This window comes from Drosophila suzukii, chromosome 3, assembly GCF_043229965.1.
Source record: "Drosophila suzukii chromosome 3, CBGP_Dsuzu_IsoJpt1.0, whole genome shotgun sequence".
In the NCBI taxonomy this organism is placed as follows: domain Eukaryota; kingdom Metazoa; phylum Arthropoda; class Insecta; order Diptera; family Drosophilidae; genus Drosophila; species Drosophila suzukii.
Genome location: NC_092082.1, coordinates 85,673,849 through 85,692,543, shown reverse-complemented (window position 1 = coordinate 85,692,543; position 18,695 = coordinate 85,673,849). Strand labels below are relative to the sequence as shown.

Below are 18,695 nucleotides of genomic sequence, written 5' to 3'. Positions count from 1 at the left end.
TAATTTGTTGTCTCGATTTGAAAACTGTTGCAAATGTGACGTACTTTTTGTGATTCCAGCGTTATTAAATATATTTAATAGTGATACATGGAAATGGGTATATGGAGGGCGTGCCACATTTGTTAGCCAACATCATTTGAATATAATGCTCTTCTATCAAGAGCGGCAGAGTGATAATTAGCAGAGTGCACTCATAAATATGAATGAGCAGTTGCGTGGGCCTGCGATTAGAGTACCTAAAATCACATACAATGGCAGCATTAAGTAAATGTTAAATGTGCTCCAAGTGCGATTGACTTGTTTACTTTGGCTTTTCCTTTCGCGCGCAGTAAGCCACTGAACCACTGGACCATTGGACCACCAAAAACCAGCAGCGAGTGGGGCAACGTAACAAGAAGGCGGGCTCTATAAATTACCGATGTAAGTGGTCAGGTTGCAGTGGTTACTCGCATGACCATATAATCTCCATGCACACGAGTGGATATATTTTATCTCCATTGTCAGTTTTGTTTTTGCACACACAATTTCGCAGCTGGGAAAGCAGCCAAGTCACGCAGTCTAAATTGTAACAATTAAAGTCCCCTAAAAGTTGACCATGAACTGGTTACGCCTGCAACGGATTAAACTGCTTCTAGGGCCCGACCTTCGCCTTAACTCTCAAACTGAAATTTGGGTAAATGACCACTGAAGTGGCTTCGAATTTGTGCCACCGTTTTAGCCACCCACCAGCCCCTTACCACCTTCACTGATTGTTTTTATAGCCCACACAGAGAAAATATAACCAGCGTTAGTCAGCATTATTTTACTTTCTTATATAAATTTGAATTTTTATTAGAATTTAATGGCTTGCTCTAAATATATGCGCAAGTATATACAAAATTGAAGAAGATACAAGTAAGTTTCTTATAAGTTATCAAAGTTTTAATATAATACTTTCTGCCATTTGTAGATATAAACAAAACATTCTAATAATAATAAACATTTTTGAATATTTAAAACTATTTCCAATAGGTATTTTTTAAGTTTTACAGCATTTAACTAATCCTAATGTTCCAATTTGGAAAATCATTTTTTAGAATCATGAGGAGTTAATCATAGGCAGTTCCAATATTCAAGAAATATTTGTTCTTTGTGTATTTGCACCAAATCTGCCGAAATTGTCCGGCTGGTCATTGTTATTATTGTTTTTTTTGCTGCTCTTTCTGCTCGTTTTCAGCTGCTACTTTGCTATTAACACGCTTTTGGGCCATTCATACAGGTGTACTTGGTGTTGTTGGCCAAGCCAACTTCCAACTACCGCATTTCCCCAGCCAAACCGAGCCAGCTTCAATTTTCGATAGCCACTCGAGGCGAGCAGTTCGGATTGGATCGGATCGGCGGTGCAGAGTGGTGGTGTCCAACGAATTCAACGTCAGTTCCTGGATTCGAATCAAACATGTTGTGGATAATGGGGCTAGTAGTGGCCGCCATGCGGCTCAATTACCAGGCGAATGCTGTGGCAAATGTCACGGTGATTGAAGACATCAAGAGCGCCTTCAGAGGCGTCACCAACGACACGAAGCTGGTGAATCACATAATACCGGAAATGTACGGGGCGAGCATGCGCAGTGCGAATCCCTCGTTTGTCTTCAAAATGCCCAGAAAATCGATCGGTGGTGGCGAAAATTTCGAGCTGCTAACAATGCAACGATCCGATTTCGCGGAACCAATCTTCCCCAATATCAGCCAATTGCCCACGGTCATCGATACACCCACGACAATTCCACCGGAAACGAGCGTGAAGACCAGTCTGATTATATCGCCGCAGCTGGAGTGGCTGCAGATGGGCCTTGAGGGCTGGACGGGGGAGCTGAAGCCTCCGGTTCCTTGGCTGGAGCAGGGCCACAAGTGAGTAGGACCTCCAGAATTTGGTCAAAAATGTTGACCCACATAATGGTAAACCTGCAAGTGTTACATAAATCAATTTCATTGCAAAAGGCATAACAAATATCGCTTATAACTAATCTAAATTTGTGTGTATGCATCAATAAATCAGATGTGTTTTTAAAAATTACTAAGAACCAGCTGCTGATCCCCCATTATTTCCATTTGACTTTAAAATATTCAATGGCTTTGCTTTAAACATATGTTTAAAAATTGTTTTGGGTCCTAATTAAAGTAAGTAAGATCATTAAAAGGTTAGTGAGAAATATACAAAATCTTAGAATTAATACTAATATCAAGAAAATATAAATCACATTTTAAAAAACTCATCCATAGAAAAGCCCTTGTATGTTTACGCTTCAAGTTAATTCGCAGGGACTCCAACCCACCGACCAGCTTACAGAATTCGTATCCCCACGAAGAGATTCATCTGGACTTCAAGAATCACCATTTCGATGGCCGGGTGACGGACATACGCGTGATCACATCCACAACTGGTAAACCAGCGGACGTGGAGGACCTGATGAATGGTCAAAACGTGTACATAGCACGGGTAAACGATCCCTTTGGGTTCTCCATGAAGTGGAGCTTCACCAACGACAGCAATCGGGAGCAGGAACTTTTGCCAGAGGGAGAACGCGGGAAAAGGGATGTGACTCGGCTGTACTCCATGATCAAGTGCTCCACGGGCTGTGATCCGCTGATCTACAAGGGATACGGTTGCTATTGTGGATTTGGTGGCCACGGAGTTCCCGCCGATGGCATCGATCGCTGTTGTCGCCTTCATGATAAGTGTTACGGCCAAAGCAACTGCATCTCCTATCTGGAATACTTTGTGCCCTACATTTGGAAGTGCTATCGGGGCAAGCCGCTGTGCGCCGTGGACCATGGAGAATTTGGTGGACCAGATTCCTGTGCCGCTCGTCTCTGCCAGTGCGACCTGCGGCTCTCCAGGTGCTTAAAGAAGTTCTACTGCCCCCATCGACGCTCCATTTGCCACTCATCCAGATCTCGTCGCTTACAGAACCTCATATTCTTTGATTGATGTTTATTGTTGATGGTAGTTTGTGATTTAGTTATGAAGTTCCAAAATGAAATGTTTATGCCAGTTGAAAACAATCGAATTAGTAGAATAAATATAAAAGTATTTCTTAATTGTGCTTTGAGATAAATACATTCCGCAAAAGAATATTAAGAGGCCATATTATTGATCGCTTGAGGCGGAAAGTAGTTTGTAAAAATAATTAATAATTAATATTTCAATTTCGGACGTGCACTAGTTATTTAATACATATTTTTCTCACGCCAAATATTCATATATTACTTTCCCTCTGGAAATTTTTAATTAAGAAATTTGCCCATCCTTAAGTTTATTCAGTAAAGCCTAATGATGCCTTTGACTCTTTCGAGAGCCGCTCCTGGCTTTGCTTCCGCTTGATTTCTCCCCTCGAGAGCTTCCCGTGTTGCTGACCGGCGTGGCCGTTATCCCTGCAACCTGTGTGTCTGGCAGTTGCGAGAACTCCTTGATTGCCTGACAATCCTGAACGAACAAACGCGCCGTCTTATGCTGATTTGTGTGGGGCTTGTAGGCCACCAAAACATTGTGGGCCATGAGTAGGACATCTCTGTGCAGCTCGCTCAGACTACGAATAAATCCAGAGTCGATGTTGCGCTTGATGGTGGGAAAATCCATGGGACGCAGGCAAAGATCCGCATGCCGCTGGGCGTGCTCGTCGTGAAAGGGACGTTTGAAGGGAGCTGCATGCTTGCTATCTTGCAACATGGCATAAATGGACAGGAAGAGCTTCTTGGAGGCGGCTCGAGTTTCTCTCCGATCATCTGTGTGCTCGCTGGAGGCTGGCGAGTTGGGTACACTGTCAATTACGGGCGTGGAAGAGCATCTTCGACGGGTTGACCTAGCTGTGGAATGATCGCTGGCTGTAGTGGCATCATCGTCTACCATTGGACTTTCGGAACGATCCCGATGGGGTAGTTTTCGCAGTAATGGAGTACGAGTTGGCGCAGAGGGTGGCTGAGGTGTTCCACTTAACTCCAGCTCGGATTTGGAGTCATCCAAAGCCAACTTCGATGTTGGTGGCTTTGCCTTTGCACTCCTTGGTTGGTCATCCTGCTTGCTGCTGTCTGTCAACGAAGATGACTCCTCATCTGTGTCGTGTAGGGATCCAGGAACTGGAGCAGAGGCGGGAGTTGAAGGAGTGGCCACCTTTTCTTCAATTGATGAAGACTTTTCTTTTGCCTCTTTGCCCGTTTTGCTGTGTGCTTCTCCAACGTCTTGGTTATCTGTAGTTTCTGGTCCTTCTGTACTTTCACCAGCTTCATCTTTGTTTTGACAGCTACTGTCCTGTTCGGATTTATCGTCCTTGGCTTCTTCTTTCTTTGAAAGCGAATCAGTTGCCCCTTCCTCCTCGACTTTCGTTGGGGGCGAGCCCGCCGTATCCTCACTGGATGTGCTGATGATTGTGATGGTCTCTCCAATCTCCTCCACAGCCACCTCGCTGGCCAAAGGTTCAGACTCTGCGTCCTCGGTGCCCCGAGTAGATTCGCTTCCCGACTGACCGCGATCTTTGCTCTCCTGGGAGGCCACAGTAGCCAAGGGAATATTATCGTTCGAGTCATCGCTGGATCCAAGCACCAACTCCACAGATTTCGGCTTATCACTGGCTGGTGAACTCTTACTTTGCTCCCGCTTTAAGGCATCCAATTTGTCCTCAAAGTCAATGACTTCGGCTTTGCCGTTTGAAGGCGAGGCAACAACGTCGTCCACATCCTTTAGAATATCATCATCAATGACACTGGCCATGTCTATGTCGATGTCATCGATTATTTCGTCAATGTTTGGGAAGTCATCCAACAGTTGGTCAACGTTGGGGTCTGTCTCGTCGGAATCCGCAGTGCCAGTGGCTGCCAATGCAGTCTCATCCACTAATGACTGCTCCTGACCTCCTGAACTCTCGGGTTTAATCAAGCTCCCACCTTCGCTGGCCTTTGCTGCAGCCTTGTTCTTCTCCAGCAGCATGGAGAGAGTGGGTGCCGCCTGCGAGGGACTACGTTCGAGAGTGGGAGTAGTTGGAGTAAGTGTCTCGTTAACTGGGGGTCCACTAATAGGTCGCGACATGAATGCAGCATCCGTGGGACTCTTCATGGTAATGGCTGGCTGACTGGAAACAGCCGAGCTGCCACCGCTGGTCAACAAAGAAGTAATAGTTGGTGCCGTGACCCTGGCCACGCTGCCCACTGCCGTTGGAGCTGCTCCTCCTCCCGAGATGGGCGTGGCAGGAGCATTTCCCGTGGGAGATTTTAGCAGAGATGTGAGTAGAGGGGAAGGTCCCGTTTGCTGCTTGCCGTTGCCATTGCCACTTCCACTTCCACTGCCACTGCTATTGATATCCTCCACGTCCATGTCCACAGAGGTCGTGTCCGCAGTTTGATTGGAACGCCTGGAGGCAGGACTGCTGTTTCGCCAGTTGCCCGCCATGTCCTTCTTGCGCTGCTCCCGCTCTCGCATTCGATTCTCCAGCTTCATCTCCTCGATCCTCCTCGTTTCCTGTTCCTTCTCGATCTCCAGCCACATGTCCTGCAGCTCCTGCTCTGTGACTGTGTCCGATTGCAGGGAATCAATCTCCCGCTGAATACGACGATAGGTCTCCTGGTCGTGGCGCATCTGGGCCTTAATCTCCGCCTGCCGCTCCTCCGTGAGACGCCGAAGCAGAAGTTCCGTGGGAGTTTCCACGGTGGCCGGCGACGAGACTCCAGCGCTGCTCTCGCTGCTGCGCTTCTTGCGCTTGGTGGCCTCCACGCCCTCCAGCAGATTGCCATACTGGACGGCGCAGTTCTTCTGGGAGAACCAATCCGCCGGTCGATTGGTGTTGTTGTTGTGACCACCGCCGTTTCCATTGCCATTGCCGCAAATCGCCTTTAGCGTGCGACTCACTGTGATCCAGTTCTGGTCGCCGCTGCAGGAGACCGCCGACGCCAGGATGAGCTGCTCCCGCTTCGACCAGGTGTCCAGCGGCACCCGACTCAGTTGCAGGCGCTCTTGCACTCCAGCAGACATGTTAAACCGCAATTAATTGGATCGAATCGATTTAAACAAAACAATAATAGCTTGTTAAACTGGTACACAGGGTGTTTCGTGACACGATAAAGATTTAGTATTTTAATGGTAATTTAGTATTTCTATTTAATATGGTGTGGCAACGCCACCATTTGTTAGGGGGATTTATGAATTTATTTAAATTATTTTCAAACTAAAACAATTTAAAGCTTCCCATTATTGGCTTTTTGCAAACAAAAAATAAATGTTTATATATGTATTAAAATTGATAATTCAATTGCTGAATACACAAAATACGGGTGTATTATTATATTATAGCTCACCAAAATTCAACAGCTTAGGGAATACCCTAGATGTAAAGTTTTTGAACGAAAGCCTTGAATTAATGTGACCGTTTTAGATAACCTTTTATAACGCGCGATAGCGATGCAGGTGATATCGGTGTAATGTCGCCACTAACCAATAACAACACAAAAACAATTTTTTCGGAAATATAACCCAGTTGAATACAAAAAACGCTTGAAATGGAGTCCCTATCACAGCTAGTAAAGTCCACTCTGCCCAACTATCTGTCAAATCTGCCGATTCCCGATAGCGTCGGCGGTTGGTTCAAGCTTTCCTGTAAGTTTATGCGGTGGACATCGTAGTAGTCATGGTTGGAATTTGATTTGACCCAAAAGGGCCCCCCACTTGTGCCTTATATTCACGATAATGACACGGCATCTAGTTTCCCAACTTTAAGGCATTATTTAAGTTGAGATGTGGCTTAAAATTGTGTCATGCTAATGTCCAATCAAAATGCAGTGCCTGCACCTCCAGCCAAAAAAGTAAAAGTGAATCTGCAGCGATTATGCAACATTTGTTACTCTCCAAGAAATTTTTAACTGGGGCAAGTTTATCTCCCAGATAAAGAAAACTAGATAGACCTATAATGCGTAGACGCTTCGTTGGCCACATATATGTGCATGTATATTTATATCTTGGTGCGTTTATAACCTAATCGGTATAGAGAGGACGACCTTGTGCCGGTTACGGCTGATTGACCAAAATATCTAGTTCTATATCTGAAAATACCCCTGCTATAGTCTTATCCCAATTTCATTTGCAGTCAAGGATTGGCTGGCCCTGATCCCACCCACCGTTGTGGTGGCCGGAATCGGTTACACCAGTTATCTGGCCTTTTGTCCGGCGGCTAGGGCTAATTGCGCGGCCAAGAGCAGCGGTCGCTGCAACAACCAAATCCGGAAGCATGAGCCCAAGGTGGTGGACATGATCGACGTGGAGGATATTGCGGAAAAGGCGGCCTTTTGTCGCTGCTGGAAGACCAAGAACGTGAGTGTATTTGAGTTTTGAAAATAGTATTATTATCATATCATTAAATGGGATAATCCATACTCGTTCATTAACCAAAACGTACATCTATCTGAAACCCCTTTCATACAATGAATGGTTTTTAAAGGACCACCGATAAAGGATATTTATAATTGATTAATAATAATAATTATGAATTCAAAAAAATTCAAACCTTCACTAAATATTTGTAAAATTCTCGCATTTAGTCAGTTTATGGATCTACTACATATTAAATTCCTATATTTTTTACTAAATCTTTTCCTCCTTTTTCCAGTGGCCCTATTGCGATGGCAGTCATGCCGAGCACAACAAGTTGACTGGCGACAACGTTGGACCAGTCGTGGTGAAGAAGTAAATTCCAGCGGTGCATCGATATATAACATGCCTAGCATTTCCTTGTTCAAATTCTCTCCGAGCTTCGGTTTGCTTTTAAAAACCACGATTAATGGTTGAACTTCTTCGAAACACTTCTATGCTTTCAGAACCCCTTGTAATCATAAGCAATTATTGATGATATTGATGGATTAGGTTAAATGAAGCCAATAAAATTGCCCAAAAAACATTGAAATCTCTTTGCTCATTGTATAGCTAAGAATATTTACGAAGCTGTTGCTGGCTATGAGTTGTTATTTAAATAATCGCAGTTTAACGGAACTTTCAAGTCTTAGTTGAATTAAAATCTATAAAGAACGTTACTTATTGGGCTCAGTACATTTTATTTTTAACAAGCCACCAAAGATTAGAAACTTCTACATAGGCTTAAAAACTGATGCCTCCCTAACCTACAAATCCAAATAAAGCCGACACACTGTTGTTCAAGAACATGTTATTAATAGAAAACCTTTTATTTTTTATAAATTATGTTCTGGCTGCAGGCGGCTGTTCCGTTGACAATATCATGTTTTATGCTTAGGCGGTTTACAAAGAAATTCTCCAGTACAAAATGAGGAAGGCGAAATAGACGATGCGACCGAACCTGGCAGGCAGCACGACAGATATTGGATATCTTTAGGATACTATCAGTTGGAACTTAAGAAATAGGCATCGTGCTCTTCCTGCAATTTAAATCTCAAACTTTATTGTTACTGCTGCTATTGTTGTTGGTCTAAATGTGTGCTGCTGCTTTGAGCTGAGCGCTGAGCGTTTACTTGAAGATCTTGCCCTGGTTGAACTTGCGGCCATCCTTATCGGCACCGGACCAGGAGAAGTACTGGGTGACCAGCTTCTTGGTCTCCTCGCTCTTGGCATCGAGCTTCTTCCAGTCGTAGACCTCGTAGTCGATCTGCCAGTCGGGCGACAGGGTGAAGGCCAGATCCTGTCCGCGCCACACCCAGATGCCGGAGATGGTGCTGTTGCCGTCCTCGCCGAACAGGCAAACGGAAGCGAAGGCCGCCTTGCGCATCTTGTCCAGACGCTGGAACATGCCGGTGATGAGATTGCACGACATGAACACCTTGGACAGCTCCTCGTTGTACTTGTACTCGCCAATCCAGATCGAGTAGTTCTCGGGATCGAACTTCTCGAAGAAGTAGGGAATGGACTTCGCCTCCTCCTCGTTGGAGTAGACGCGCTTGAAGTCATCAAAGTTGAAGGTGCCCTTGGGCAGAGCATCGAAGGGATCCTTGGACTTGGGCTCGGCGGCCAGGGCCTGATCGGCGGCATCCAACTCCTCGACGGGCTCGGCGGCCTTCTTGGGAGCCGGCTCCTTCTTCTCCTTGGGCTTCTTCTCCTGCTTCTGCTGCTGAGCCTGCTGGGGCTTTCCGGCACCAGTCTTGGCCTGGAATTCGGCGTACTTCTTGGGATCGAATACCAGGGCCTTCTCGCACAGCTTGTAGTCCTTGACGACGGCCTGGACCTGCTTCTGGTTGAGGATGGTGACGAACCAGCGGTTCACGTTGCCAAAGGCACTGCGTACACTGGGCTCCAGGACGTATTCGTACAGGTGGAGGAGGCTGCTGAAGACCACAATGTCGGCCAAGGTGATCCTCTCACCGGCGAGGAAGGTGGAGTCCTGCAGCTTCTGGTTGAGCTGCTGCAGCACAGCCTCGGCTTCCTGCTGGGCAGTGCTGTTCTTCTGCTGTGGCAGGATGCCCAGCAGTGGGAAGACCCAGGCACAGGAGGCAGGCACAATCTCGTTGTCGGCGAAGGAGATCCATTGCTGGACCTGGGCCTGGACGAAGGGGCACTTTCCACCGCGCAGCTGCTCGTTGGCCAGCAAGTAAGCGATGGCATTGGACTCGCTCAGGAACTGGCCTTCGGCGGTCTCAAAAGCGGGCACCTAATGATCATGATCATAACGCACAAACATATTGATTATGACCTGGCATTAACCACACCCAAGAATATGAGCAACTCACCTTGCCACCGGGGAACTTCTTGAGGAACTCAGCCGACTTGTTGGTCTCGCCAAACTTGAAGTTGTCGGCCACTTTCACCTGGGCTCCGGAGTACTGAGCCGCAATCAGTGCCTTGTAGGCCCGGAAGTTCTCGGGATAAGTGTACAGAGTCTGCAAAATGACAAAAAAGGTAGATTAGCATATGTCGTGGCACCCAGCCGGCATTGGCAAATTCGCAAATTCACATGGCCCAGGGCCACGGATTGGCAAATGTCCACTGCTCATGGGTTTACGTACTCCTTGCACCATGGTGGATTCGCCTTTTAAGTCGTCTGCCTGCAAATACGATATTAAATCCAATATAGTGGCAAATTCAGCGAAAAACGCGGAGCACACGCACTCACCGGAAACGAAGAAGAGAAGGACGGATGTGAAAAATGTCAATATATCGGTATTTTTGGAATAAAAATAAATATTTACATCGTAATATTTTTTTCACCCGATGTATCGTTATTTTTTGAGTCGCTGTCACGGAAGTGCCAGAAAACGTAAGTGTCAGCAAACGTAGTGTCAGAAAAAGAGGGAGATAGCACCAACGTAAGAGGGAGACAAACAATCCCACTTGCCTGAAGTTAGAGATGGGTAAATATTTCAAAATATCGATATTTTGAATAAAAATAAATGTATATATCGATTGTTCTATCGATAGGTGGGTGTATTGGCTATTGGTGGAGGGTGTATCTGCTGTACATGGTTGATGTACGTACTAACTATCGATATAAATGTGATAATTTTGTATCGATATTTAAAGATGAGATGGAAACATCGTCATCGATGTTTCGTCGATATATCGGTGTTTAAAATAATAAAATAAATATATATTAAAATGCTTTAACTGTTTATTGGTTATAAATAAATTAAAACTAATTTGTCTGCGCTTACATCTTCATGTCACTGCATTCCACCGCTGCTTGCCATAGACGAAAACCCCAAATCCCAAGTCTTATATAGTCACATTTATTGGTTGTCCACGTTAGGGACAGTATTAAATAAAAAAAATCCATATTAGGGAAAACGGATTTCAGAAAAAGGTTTTTTCAAATAGAGAAGTATCTTTCGATTTTTAAACTTAAGCGTCGTCTTGATCCCAAAAAAAATAAACTTCAAAATCTAATTGACACTATTGGCTTATCATTACTAGTACGCGCTTGATTCGATATTCCAAACTTGTTTTCAACTTATTTATTCAACTTGTTAACAACTTATTCTTTAGAATGCTGTTCGACTTAAAATAAAGAACTTTCTAGGCCCTTTTCAAGGAGATCAGTATTCAAAGTTTTCTAGAAACTGGAATTCTCAGTAGCTAATAGTTATATTTTTCCCCTGTACCCAAACCAAAATCAAAAACCGCCGCTTTCGATGAAACACATTACAAGTACTTTATTTAGATTTAGATGTAATAAACATGATTACAACTTTGCCCCTTGCAAAATGCATCAGCAGCGAATCGATCCGATCCAGAGCCTCGGCTGCATCCTCTTCTTCTCAGAACGGAAATGCCGCGCATTGGGACAGCGACTATGACTCCGGGGATTGAGGTAAACATTTTTCCAGCTGCCGCCAATGAAGATGATGATGATGATGACGATGACGATGATGATGCCGCCATGGAGTTGTAGAGTTCAAGTTCTGCATTGCTCTAATCGCTGCATTGTCATCTTCCCCAGCTCGAGCCCCTTTTCCCAATCACCTCTTGGCAAAGTGCAGGCTTTTGCTGTTTTGTGCTTGTTCTGAACCGATGTTGCAGTTGTTGCTGCTTGCTGGCTGCATCTACTGGTGGCATGGTGTGGTATTGCTGCTTGTGGGAACGAGCACACATAGCAGGAAAACTATTTTCAAATTGGAAAGGTTTTGCACTTCACCAACGCCGCGCGTTCGCCCGACGACAACCTCTTTCTCGTTAGTTTGTTATTTTAACTATTATATCAATTAGTTGCGGCGTTTGACGGCTTCTTGCTGCTGCTGCCGCTGCTGTTCCTGATTGCTGATGTTGCTGCCTCGGTCGGGAGGAAGTGGAAATCCAGTGCAGGGAAAGCCAGCTGCCGCCGCCGTTGCAACTGAATGCGCTTCTTGGCTTTGCCACCGCTGGGGTTGCAAACTGTAGCCACCACATTCATTTAGAAAATATGCAAATAAGCCAGCCGAGCAGCCAATGTTTTGTTAGATCGCCGAGCTCTCCTTTCCTTCGCCCTCCTTTCCTTTTCCCCCCGGTGCGTTGGCATTTAAATGAGCGTGAAGCAAATGCGAATGCGATCGTGTGGGAGGAGTAGCTGTAGCCATGCCTATATAGTAGGTAGTAAGTAGTAAGTAGCTAGCTATATGGCAGCCACAATAATAACAATGGCTCGCAGGGTTGAAAGGTGTTCCGGCTTCATTCCTTTGGGCTGAAATTAAAATTGGAGAGCAGAGAAATGTTGTGTTAATAGCGGCAGCAGCAGGTGTTACAGTTACACTCAAACGCCCACGCAACAGTGTGTCATGTTGTTGTCGTTGGCAACGAGTGCACAGGAAAAACATCTTGGTAAATTACCAAACTTGTTAGGGTGCCTTACGATGGTGCTTTTGCAAAAATCTAAAAGATCTATGGTTTATTTTAAAGTATTTTTACTAAGCTTAAGTCCTTGTATTGTATTTTAACTATAAATTAAAATGTAAAGTCCTAAACCTCGTTATTATATAAACTTTAAACAATGTATAACCATTTTTAAGTGCATCAAGACATTAAGTAGAATTTTTGGATTTAATAAAATGTAAAATAAAGTTAAGTAGATGCAAATAGTGATATTATAACTATACAGTTTATAGAACAAAGGATCGATGTTACTTTCTCAATCAAGACATGATTTAGTTGAATATACAAGAATCTCTTATTCCAAAAAAAATTCAAATAGTTTTAAGGTTTGGATTCTTGGTAAAGCAATTTCAGGCATGCCTCTTATATGGTATGTAAACTTTAAAAAGACATTGTCCGACTGATATTTTGTTTTTAATTTTTTTTCTCACCATGTGACAAAAGGCGGGTAAAAAGCCGTTACTTACCCGCAGGCGCCACAGCAGCAACAACAACCCTCGCAGAGTTTTTCACACGGAAATCTATTGGCTTTGCAGTTCCCTGGGTTTTGGTTTCTCTGCTTCTGTAGGGGCCCCTTTTGGATTCGATTTTTAATCGCGTGTCACCAAGCCATAAATTGGTGGACCGTTGGCGGTGTCACGGGTTTTCGACTTGCCACATTCTGCGACCGTTTGGCAGGGCAGTCACTCCATTTGCCAGATAAAGGAGCACAAATCGGCAAGGCTACTTGCTTTTTTTCTCCCAAGTTTTTACGCCACAGCATGCGGGACAGCAGGCCATTGACTCGTTTTATTTTTATTTCTACATTTATTTCCACAACACGCCCTCATTTCGGCAGTCACATATTTCTGCGGGGCGTGTGCCAACAGTCACTGCATGTGGGTCACGGGTCAATCAGGCAAATATACTTTTCCCATAATTAATGCGTTGGCTAATTGGCCACTCAGCCAGAGGGGAGGGGAGGGAAGGGGGCTGGAAAACTCCCCCCTCCCCAAAGGGGGTGTGGGTTGGAAAACTCTCTTCGTTGTGCTGACCCAACTTAATAGACGAGCATGAAATCTAGTCACGAACTTAATCATGAACCACCGTGCACTAGATCCATGTTCGCCGACAAAATAGAGTCAGAAAAGAGCATCCGCATCCGCATCCTTCCTTTCGAATGATGATGACGATGATGATGATGACGATGATTATTGCCACTGCACGACTTTTTGTGGCATTTTTGGTTGGTTTGATTGGTGATTGGGTTTGGTTTTTGCTTTTCCAGTTCGGCTTTGGGGTTTTAGCTTAGTTTTCCAGCTGCTTAGCTGGCTTTGCATGCCATGTCATTGCTCTCGTGCCTGGCAACAATTGCGATCGGGGTTTGATCGGTTTTCATAGCTCAATTGGGTGGTCAGTCAGCAGTCAGTCAGTCAGTCCCTTCGCCTCCCCTTTTTTCAGATCCCCCGGGTAATATGAATGAATCAAGCTCCGAGCTTCGAATTAAGGTTTATTATTTTTTGTTCGCCCGTCCGCTGTTTGCTGTTTTTTCTGCTGATTTATACAATAATAATATATATGTATATCAACTGGCTGGCCAGGGCAGGGCCAACCCATGATTCTTCTCTGACGAAAAGCCGACAGAATCAGAATCGGAATCAAAAACAGAATCGTCGTCGTCTTTGAGAATTGTTTAAGAATTGTGGCGACGTTGCAGTTTGAATTTCTGCTGATCGGAGCACAAAAAACGGAGCACAAAGTTGGATAAAATCCGATACATATGGTGACAGTGAAGCTCATGATTGGACTTCAACGGAAATGATTGTTTGTTTGTCAAGTCGGGGGTGTATATAAAACTATAAAACTGAACTATGCGACAGCGGTGTCTTCTCGGAATTTAGTATTTCAGCAATTTGTTCCGGTAGAAACCAGAGAAGAACAAGTCAAAGCAGTTAGGGAGGCGGAACTATGGGAATACAGAAAAAACACACAGTAGCGGGGTATAAAATAGTAGTGGGTATTTTAATAACATTAAAAAAAAAGGTATACTAAGAAAGAATTTTTTTTTAAAAAGTTTCTCAGTACTTTTTGGATTTAAAATAATAGTTAAAGACCATATCTTTGGATGTAAATTTAAGATCGTATCTTTGGATGTATATTTACAGTAAGCAACTAATTGTATAAATCATTCGAAATTCACATTATTATTATATATTATTCACTTTATATTTTTTAAGATACAGTACATAATTCATTTTAAATTTTTTTGGAATTGCTTTCAAGTTAAGAGCAAAAGCACTACTATTTCGACCACAACTGTACATAGAGAACTTTGTGAGTCAGCTGGCAACACAGTGGCTGAACTTTTAACCTTTGTTGTTAGGCTAACAATTTTCCCACTTCTTTCCCAGTCTGGGTACAATTAATTTTGAATTTGGGGGATCGTTTTCAGGGCCCGAAAATGGTCTGAATTAGCATTAATTTTAATTTTAATTTCGGGCCTGCAATCAAGTCGCTCTTCCGCTATCGCTCTTCCCTTTGTTCTCTTTCCCTCTCTTTTGGGCACTCGAACAGGTGCTCTTTTCCTTACTTTTTTTTATATTTTTTTTGGTTCTGTCGTTCTGTCTGAATGACGTTGTGTGCGTGCGAGACGTTGACTAATTACCTTGTTGTATTTTGTTGTATTCTTTACTTTTTTTAGGAACACCACCTGTTTGTCCCTTTTCTTTCCAGAGGAAGTAGTGTACTTATGTACATAGCTAAGTCTCCCGAAAACACGTGCTTGATGATTGAACTACCGTTATTAATGAGTGTGGATCTAGTCACAAATACTAAGAAAATCAATGTGAAACACTGGACCCCCACCCACTAAAAACAGTAGTATGAATTCCAAGTCCAATTTCAATTCCAGTATAGTGGGATTTTTTGCCTTCTCCATTTTTTTTATTTCCCTCGCCTCCGCTTTAATTTCAATTATTAAGCGATAGTGCAAAAACAATACACGACAATGTGCTCGACCCATTTAGTTCGTTCGTTTTTTCTTCTATTTTTTGTGGCGTTGATAAGCGGCGTCTCTTTTCTGCTTTCTCTGCGTCTTATCAGTTCTACTCTACACACACGCACACACACACACACACATGCATGAGTACGCAACGAATCTTTCCCAATTCCAATTAAAAATTCCACGATCTGCGCGGCAATGTGGCAACTCCGGCAAAGAACCGCTTATTGGCAGGCGCAAAAAATATAGGGAAAATTGAGCGTAATATATACATACATATGTACTTTTTTTTTTTCGTTCACCCGCTTATATACATACCCATACACTAACCAAGCGAAGCTTACACACGCGCACAGCAACACGGCAAAGAGCGGGAGAGAGAGAAAGAGCGAGAGAGCCAGAGCCTGCGCTGATGGCTCAAGTTGATAGCAATAGTTGTAGTTGTTGCTGCTGTTGCTTTTATTTCTCAAGTATGTCTTGTTGTGTTCTTCTTCTGTCTGTTCTTTGAATTGAAGAAGTATGGCGAATTACACACAGGCACATGCATGTACACACATGTACATACGAAATACACACGCGGCGTCGCTTCGTTTCGCAAATTCGTTTTTATTAAATCGCTATTGAAATTAAATCATTTCTAATTAGACGGCACATTTGAACTCAACTGTAAATGCTGCATGCATCCGTTTGTTCGCTTTTCGTTTCGTTTTTTCTTCTTTTTTTTTTTATCGGTAAAGCAGAGTCTCGAGTGTGTGCGATAGAGCGTGCGTGTGTGTGGGTGAGCTCGGCTTGCAATCAACGGCAATTTGAGTTAGCAGGCGTACTCCCACATACGCAGAAAACACGCGTTAAATACTTTACTTTTAAACTACATATTTGTTTATGGCATTTTTCTCAAAAAATTCTAGCTCCGCTTTTTCCTTTCTTTCTTTCTCGGAGGGAGCTCAAAAACGCGGCGCGAACGGCGAACGGCACAGGAAAAACAATTGCTCCGCGAGTGACGCTCTTCCGCTTTTATACCTCGGCTCATTTCGAGCAGCGAGCGGCTTTGCTCTCTCGCGATCACAACGCACACATCTACACATATTTATTGCTGAGCGTGAATTTCTCTGCCCCTCTCTCCCGCCCTTTGTATGTGTGCAATCGTGTGTGCAAATGATACAAAGAAGAATTATATATCAAAGGCAGAGAGAAATAATGATGACGCAGTGAAAAAATTATTAAAATAATTACATCGGCCGTCGACTCTTCGACAGAGAGAGAGAGAGAGAGATCGCACCTTTTTTGCTCCCTCTTCTTCTGCTTCTTCTTCTTCTCCTTAGGGTGGTTTCTTGAGGATTGGAAGAGTAGTGGAAAGGTTTTCCAGACAAACAAATGTTGTTGGGGTGCACAGAAAAAAAAAAATTAAATCCTATTTAAGCTATTTCCATACATTATTAACAGATACAAAACTTCAGTACTGTATTTCACATAAATAAATAATTAAAAAATATTAAAATATATTTTCTTAACAAGCCCCGTTTCTTTCTGTGTTGTAAATAATGTACAGCACACAGACATGCGGAATTGGAATTTCTGCTGTTTCCTTTTATTTCGGTGTGTCAATGCCTTTGCCAAAAAACCAAGTCTTAGCTTTCCCCTCCCTTACTTTTCCCACCCTCTTCACAAAGCGCTTGCGCAGCTGTTGCTCGCCCTTCTTCTTCTTCTTCTTCGGCGTCTTCTTCATTATATATGAAGTAGTAGCGGGAAGTCGTACTTTTTATATTACCTTATTTTTTGTTGTCTCCCAATCGTATTCTGTTTTACCGTCAAGGTGACACAGTTTTCTGCGTGCTCAATGAAATTTGCAGAACTTGCATTTCCATACGCGTATTTTCATTCATTTTCCGCTTCCTGTAATTGAAATTCGGCGACGTGTCTTTAATTGTCGATTGCGTGGGCGTATTTTTTACAATCGTACCTACGTATATCTCTTTGTGGGGACTTAAAGTGTCCCCCAGTTCCCATAAAACCCAGGGGAAACCCAGCTCACCACTCCACTTTAGATAGTGCTAATTGGTTGGGCTTTGAAGCGGGCTAAAACCGGCCTAGTAATGGTAATGGTCTTGGATCAGGTCATCCGCTACCGTTTGTTCACCAACGTTTTCCCCCCAAAAACATAAACTAATCTCGGTTCATCTGACAACCAGGAACGTCTTTATGGTCGCTGCTCTTGAATACTTACTTTGCACTGCGGGAAAAACTGGGCTTGGTACTAGAACACATAATAAATAGATTTCCATTTGTAAATCTCCTAAGAAACCAGTTTATTTTTTCTCTTAAGGAGAGAGATACAACCAGCGGATGTGTAAATTTCATGAAATATATTACTCATTATATCAATATAATATATCTGAACACTTCGTACATTTGGGTACCCAATTTTTTAAAAGTTTTAAAATCCAAAAAAAATACATTTTTAATAATGAATATTTTAATAAATCGTTTTAATTATTTTGTGGCTCTTGGCGAATGTTTCCCGTGTATGGTAACTCCCTCCCCCAATCTTTCGCTGGCCCAATTAAACGCTCTGTTCTTCCCACAGTTGCTCTAACCCAGTTCAAAGCCCAGCCTTAGTGGAAGACCAGCTCGGAGCAACACCAGCTCTTTTTGTAGATTACAAAAAATCACACACGCCTGGGCTACTTGTCATTGCGAAAATTTCGAGGTGTGTAGGCAGGAGTTGCATTGACAGAGGTGTTTTGAGGGGCCTTCGAGGGGTTTTCTTGGGTTATCGACGCAGAGGTGCGGAGGAGGATTGGCTCGGGCTGACCTGGGCAATCTCCAGCTGGTGCCCGGACCCGTATCTCTCGTATTGCAAATGTCAGTTGTGTTTTTTAGCCATTGCCCAACTGCCACGGTCCATGGTCCCCATCCCCATCCCCATACCCATCATCCAACCCCCATGCCAGCCCAGGCCAAACCAAAACCAAACCAAACCAAAACCAAACCAAACCAAAGCCAAAACCATTCCAATCCCATTTCTAGGCCCCATCCACGTCCACGTCCGACGTCCAACGTCCACTCACATTAAATTACATACACTCCTTTTGTTTGCAATATATTTAAATTGCTTGGCCGGCCTGTCTAAACAGTCCAAAAACAGAGAGAGGAGCGCTGAAAGAAATACGTAAAAATAAAAAAACATTGCCAAGAAGAAAGATCGGCCTATCCAATGGCTCAAACAAATGGCAAAGTTCAAACGAGGTTAACAGCATTTCATGCCACTTCTACTTCCATTGAAGTTGAGGCTGGATGGACTTTTGAGGATGGGGCAGGGAGTTGGGAGTTGGGTGCTGGGTGCTGGGAGCCAGGAGTCGGGAGCTCCGAGTTTGGAGGATGGAGGATGGAGGACAG

At 43.8% G+C, this 18,695-nt stretch overlaps 4 protein-coding genes and 1 long non-coding RNA gene across 7 annotated transcripts; 2 read left to right on the top strand and 3 right to left on the bottom strand.

Moving 5' to 3' along the window:
* The first annotated feature begins 281 nt into the window (after window positions 1-281).
* Window positions 282-3,078, top strand: LOC108007219 (uncharacterized). Of its 2 annotated transcripts, XM_065866101.2 has the most exons (3): window positions 282-420; window positions 1,259-1,887; window positions 2,299-3,078. In XM_065866101.2, the coding sequence occupies exons 2-3, from the start codon at window positions 1,436-1,438 to the stop codon at window positions 2,966-2,968; spliced, it is 1,122 nt and encodes a 373-aa protein (XP_065722173.2). In that variant the 5' UTR covers window positions 282-420; window positions 1,259-1,435; the 3' UTR covers window positions 2,969-3,078. The 2 variants fall into 2 exon arrangements, with proteins under 2 accessions (XP_065722173.2, XP_016926342.4); XM_017070853.4 differs by lacking the exon at window positions 282-420 and having other exon boundaries at window positions 1,094-1,887.
* Brd8 (Bromodomain containing 8) lies at window positions 2,955-6,085 on the bottom strand. Its single transcript, XM_036818272.3, has one exon. The coding sequence runs from the start codon at window positions 5,996-5,998 to the stop codon at window positions 3,308-3,310; it is 2,691 nt and encodes an 896-aa protein (XP_036674167.3). The 5' UTR covers window positions 5,999-6,085; the 3' UTR covers window positions 2,955-3,307.
* Window positions 6,086-6,430: 345 nt separating this feature from the next.
* Window positions 6,431-7,919, top strand: Cisd2 (CDGSH iron sulfur domain 2). Its single transcript, XM_017080979.4, has 3 exons — window positions 6,431-6,619; window positions 7,107-7,330; window positions 7,626-7,919. Exons 1-3 carry the CDS (start codon window positions 6,523-6,525, stop codon window positions 7,704-7,706), a joined length of 402 nt encoding a protein of 133 aa, XP_016936468.4. The 5' UTR covers window positions 6,431-6,522; the 3' UTR covers window positions 7,707-7,919.
* A 256-nt stretch (window positions 7,920-8,175) lies between these two features.
* On the bottom strand, window positions 8,176-10,110 carry eEF1gamma (elongation factor 1-gamma). Its single transcript, XM_070996699.1, has 4 exons — window positions 10,092-10,110; window positions 9,985-10,023; window positions 9,709-9,858; window positions 8,176-9,629 (listed from the first exon to the last, which is right to left on the bottom strand). The coding sequence occupies exons 2-4, from the start codon at window positions 9,994-9,996 to the stop codon at window positions 8,496-8,498; spliced, it is 1,296 nt and encodes a 431-aa protein (XP_070852800.1). The 5' UTR covers window positions 9,997-10,023; window positions 10,092-10,110; the 3' UTR covers window positions 8,176-8,495.
* Window positions 10,111-12,050: 1,940 nt separating this feature from the next.
* LOC139353196 (uncharacterized) lies at window positions 12,051-16,288 on the bottom strand. 2 transcript variants are annotated; one of them, XR_011604365.1, is made up of 3 exons: window positions 15,618-16,288; window positions 12,787-13,659; window positions 12,051-12,131 (listed from the first exon to the last, which is right to left on the bottom strand). It is a non-coding gene; the product is annotated as an uncharacterized lncRNA (long non-coding RNA). The 2 variants fall into 2 exon arrangements; XR_011604366.1 differs by having other exon boundaries at window positions 12,117-12,131; window positions 12,751-13,659.
* Between the last annotated feature and the right edge of the window lie 2,407 nt (window positions 16,289-18,695).

What these genes read in the sequence shown, in the direction of transcription:
- LOC108007219 (XM_065866101.2), top strand. Translation starts at nt 1,436, where the DNA reads ATGTTGTGGATAATGGGGCTAGTAGTGGCCGCCATGCGGCTCAATTAC. An exon ending in TGGCTGGAGCAGGGCCACAA is followed by an intron (nt 1,888 to 2,298) that starts GTGAGTAGGACC and finishes GTTAATTCGCAG; the next exon opens with GGACTCCAACCCACCGACCA.
- Brd8 (XM_036818272.3), bottom strand. Translation starts at nt 5,998, where the DNA reads ATGTCTGCTGGAGTGCAAGAGCGCCTGCAACTGAGTCGGGTGCCGCTG.
- Cisd2 (XM_017080979.4), top strand. Translation starts at nt 6,523, where the DNA reads ATGGAGTCCCTATCACAGCTAGTAAAGTCCACTCTGCCCAACTATCTG. An exon ending in CGGTTGGTTCAAGCTTTCCT is followed by an intron (nt 6,620 to 7,106) that starts GTAAGTTTATGC and finishes TTTCATTTGCAG; the next exon opens with TCAAGGATTGGCTGGCCCTG. An exon ending in GCTGCTGGAAGACCAAGAAC is followed by an intron (nt 7,331 to 7,625) that starts GTGAGTGTATTT and finishes TCCTTTTTCCAG; the next exon opens with TGGCCCTATTGCGATGGCAG.
- eEF1gamma (XM_070996699.1), bottom strand. An exon ending in AGAAGTTCCCCGGTGGCAAG is followed by an intron (nt 9,630 to 9,708) that starts GTGAGTTGCTCA and finishes CATGATCATTAG; the next exon opens with GTGCCCGCTTTTGAGACCGC.